This window comes from Oncorhynchus gorbuscha, unplaced genomic scaffold (assembly GCF_021184085.1).
Source record: "Oncorhynchus gorbuscha isolate QuinsamMale2020 ecotype Even-year unplaced genomic scaffold, OgorEven_v1.0 Un_scaffold_2923, whole genome shotgun sequence".
Taxonomy (NCBI): domain Eukaryota; kingdom Metazoa; phylum Chordata; class Actinopteri; order Salmoniformes; family Salmonidae; genus Oncorhynchus; species Oncorhynchus gorbuscha.
Window position 1 is genome coordinate 14,679 of NW_025747310.1, and position 4,273 is coordinate 18,951.

At 47.4% G+C, this 4,273-nt stretch overlaps 1 protein-coding gene across 1 annotated transcript; it reads right to left on the reverse strand.

Moving 5' to 3' along the window:
- Positions 1 to 1,413: 1,413 nt before the first annotated feature.
- On the reverse strand, positions 1,414 to 3,733 carry LOC124027071 (fibroblast growth factor 7-like). The gene is made up of 2 exons (XM_046339622.1): positions 3,347 to 3,733; positions 1,414 to 2,434 (listed from the first exon to the last, which is right to left on the reverse strand). Exon 2 carries the CDS (start codon positions 1,930 to 1,932, stop codon positions 1,579 to 1,581), a length of 354 nt encoding a protein of 117 aa, XP_046195578.1. The 5' UTR covers positions 1,933 to 2,434; positions 3,347 to 3,733; the 3' UTR covers positions 1,414 to 1,578.
- Between the last annotated feature and the right edge of the window lie 540 nt (positions 3,734 to 4,273).

The window sequence follows — 4,273 nt, forward strand, 5'->3', positions numbered from 1 at the left end:
TGTTATTAGCAGTAACACATCAGCCGTAAAAATGTTTAGACATGTCTGAGAGTCTAAAGCAGCCCATAAATATACAGTGAGTAGAATGTATAAGTCACCCTCTCTACATCTACTGTTGCTGAGAGTCCACTCAGAGCCACCTGTTAGTAAGAGATGAATCCTACAACACAGACTGGAATTCAATCAAACCTGCCCCACCAGTTTACGCAGGATCTATCTTTGTTTACAAACTACAACCTGCGCAATATGAGTTTGTTTGATTGAATTCTATTGAAGTGATGAGTCCTAAGACAACACATACTGTAGATGTTAAGATGTGGATAATAAAACCAGCCTTACTGTAGCAATTAAGGGGGTATAAAACATATAATATAACATTTGGATCTGTAACATTACTGTAACATTTGGCGGGTCTTATAGATATAGATATACACTAGATAGAACATTCTTACTGTAACAGTTGGCAGGTTAAGGGTTAATTAGGGGTCAGGGGTACATCAGCAGATTTTCACCTTGTCGGTTTGGGGATTCGAACTAGGGACCTGTCGGTTTCTGGCTCAATGCTCTAACCCAGCGGTGTCAAACAAATTTTGTTCCAGGAGCCCCTATTTGGTCGGGGCCCAGGGGCCCACACCAAAAATTGCCTGCCGCCCTATAGAGTGTATAGATCAGTCTCACTGTAACAGTTGGTGGGGTTTTATAGATAGATATACAGTATATAGATCAGTCTCACTGTAACAGTTGGTGGGGTTGTATAGATAGATATACAGTATATAGATCAGTCTTATTGCAACAGTTGGCATGAGGGGGTAGATTGGCTCTTCCTGGGGAATACATCTATACATCAATTTTTTTTTTTTTACAGCGGCAGCCACTATTTAACAGCGGAGGCCACTATTTAACAGCGGAGGCCACTATTTAACAGCGGAGGCCACTATTTAACAGCGGAAGCCACTATTTAGCAGCGGAGGCCACTATTTAACAGCGGAGGCCACGATTTAGCAGCGGAGGCCACGATTTAGCAGCGGAGGCCACAATTTAGCAGCGGAGGCCACGATTTAGCAGCGGAGGCCACTATTTAACAGCGGAGGCCACTATTTAGCAGCGGCGGCCACTATTTAGCAGCGGAGGACACTATTTAGCAGCGGAGGCCACTATTTAGCAGCGGAGGCCACTATTTAGCAGCGGAGGCCACTATTTAATAATAATAAATAATAATATATGCCATTTAGCAGACGCTTTTATCCAAAGCGACTTACAGTCATGTGTGCATACATTCTACGTATGGGTGGTCCCGGGAATCGAACCCACTACCCTGGCGTTACAAGCGCCATGCTCTACCAACTGAGCTACAAAAGGACCACGGAGGCCACTATTTAACAGCGGCGGCCACTATTTAACAGCGGAGGCCACTATTTAACAGCGGAGGCCACTATTTAACAGCGGAGGCCACTATTTAACAGCGGAGGCCACTATTTAACAGCGGAGGCCACTATTTAACAGCGGAGGCCACGATTTAACAGCGGAGGCCACTATATTTAACAGCGGAGGCCACGATTTAGCAGCGGATGCCACGTTTTAACAGAAGCGGGCACGATTTAGCGGCGGTGTGCCGGCATATATAGGGGAAACAGTGGTCTTACTGTAACAGTTGGTGGGGTCTTGTGTCCCGTTGATGTTGCCGTAGTCGTCAACGGTAAGGAACCACTGTGTCCGGCTGAACAGCTGTCGTATGCGTACATCTCCCCCTTCCATGTAGTCGTAGTTCCGTGCATGGCGCTCGTGCTTGGAGCAGTTCATGATGGCGGCTAGCTGCTCGGGTGTGCAGTTGCTGCAGACCACACACACGCTGCCCAGCAGGAAGATGATGTGAAGGTACAGTGCCGACAGCAAGTTAGGCAGGTTGCATGGCAGTGGCATCCATCTGGGCATTATAATGCACTGCTGTGGGGCGCCACGGACAACATGCTGAAATACTGCTGTCTGCTCCGGCAGACAGAACAGAACAGAGTGCCAGACAGTGCCCTCCTAGCGCTGTTCACTAGGAGCCTGGATGGGCTGGTCCCCCTGACCTGTGACCTGTAACCCCTGGCTGGGGTGCTAAGGCCAGCTGGTGGGAGGTGGAGTGGGTGAAGGGTAGGAGGGTAAGAGAGTGACCAGGCACTTGTGTGATGTCTCTCTCTGTTTGGAGTTGTTGTCTGTCTCTCTGTTGTAAGGACACAAGGCTGTAGGTTGATGTCCGTCTGTCTCACTGTCTCTCTGTATGGATGAGGCCAGTCTTTATGTTGATGTCTGTCAGTCTGTCTCAGTGTGATCCTCACTGTGTGTGTTGGCTGTGTGATCCCGGCAGAGGAGACCGTCATCCAACAGCAGACATGGTCTTGTCTGCTTCCGTCTGTTTCCGGATGTTTCAGGGGTTCTGTGGAGGCCAGAGCTGTGGAAGAGAAGGATGTTAGTGTGTGTTAGATGTCTGCAATTTCAATAGCCTGTAATTTAGATAGCAGTCCAGTGGATGTGGATCTACAGCATACTACAACTCACTCCCACTTGGATAGTCTATGATTCCCAGACAGTGTTAAAGTGAGGAGTTGAGCTGCAGTGCTGAATGTAACACTGGACATCTGCTTTAGGTTTGTAACCTTGCTCTAGTACCCGGTCCTTCTTAATCCCAGTGTGTAGTGGTTTACCAAACTGTCCCCAGCCCAGTCTACTGCCTACTGTACTGTACCTTACTGATCTGTGCTTTCAAAACCTATTCAGTTAGCAACAATTGTGATATGTCCGATTTCATAGATTGTGTTGTCAATGGCTCTATCGGTCTCTGCTACCTTGTTGTTGTCATTTATCTAAGACAGAGTTGTCTGGAAATGGAAATGGAAGCTGTGCATCCTCAAGATGTGATTCTCTAAAGATGCCAGCTCAAGATGTGATTCTCTAAAGATGCCAGCTCAAGATGTGATTCTCTAAAGATGCCAGCTCAAGAAATGATTCTCAAAAGATGCGTGTGTGGATAGATGGAAATATCCTAGAGCTGCTATCTCTATATTTCTATATATATCTCTAACCTCTATTTGTAATATCTGTATCTGTCTGCAACACGTCTGTAGACTTTCAGTCAGTCTCAGCAGATAAACAGAAACCTCACCAAACTCTGAGCTCCTATACACACATTCACTCATCAATTCACTAAATCACAAATAATCCAACAACTCTTAATTCATTTCCTAATATATTTCCTAAAAGTTTTCTTACTGCAGAGCAGTAATTGACTGGTTCAATAAAATGTAAATAGAATATAAAGAGAACGAATAGAGATGAGTTGAATAAAGTTGTAATAAAAACTTACATTAGTATTGAGCGTCCAGAGATGAAACAGTTAGTGGCGTTCCTCTTTCTTAGAAGCTTTAGAGTTACTGTGATCCCACTGCTCCTGATTACTTACACACAAGCTGTGTGTGTATGTGTGTGTGTGTCAGAGGAGTCTGTGGGTATGTGGATGTATGTGTGTGTGTGAGAGAGAGAGAGCGAGAGAGAGAGAGATAGAGTGTATGTATGTGTGTGCATGTCCCTGGGACTTCTCAGTTAGTCAGTGCTTTAGCAGCCAGTCTCTCCTCTCTGTAGTGTGAGCTGTGCAACATCCTCCCTGTCCGTCTGTCTGTCTGTTGTGGGCTAGCAGGGAAGGCTAGCTCAGTCAGATAAATGTCTCTCTGACCTCACGCAACAGCAATTAGCTCCTAGCCACTCAGCTGTCACTGGTGGAGAGAGAGGGAGACAGAGAGGGAGAGAGAGAGAGGGAGACAGAGAGGGAGAGAGAGAGAGGGAGACAGAGAGGGAGAGAGAGAGAGAGGGAGACAGAGAGGGAGAGAGAGAGAGGGAGAGAGAGAGGGAGAAAGAGAGAGAGAGGGAGAGAGAGAGGGAGACAGAGAGAGAGAGGGAGAGAGAGGGAGACAGAGAGGGAGAGAGAGAGAGGGAGACAGAGAGGGAGAGAGAGAGAGGGAGACAGAGAGGGAGAGAGAGAGAGGGAGAGAGAGAGGGAGACAGAGAGAGAGAGAGAGAGAGGGGAGACAGAGAGGGAGAGAGAGAGAGGGAGACAGAGGGAGAGAGAGAGAGGAGACAGAGAGGGAGAGAGAGAGGAGAGAGAGAGGAGACAGAGAGAGAGAGGGAGAGAGTACCCAACCCTCGCCATCACCAACCCTCGCCCCAAAACTCCCCTTCTGTTCCCCCTCTCTCTCTCTCTCTCTCTCTCTCTCTCTCTCTCTCTCTCTCGCTCTCT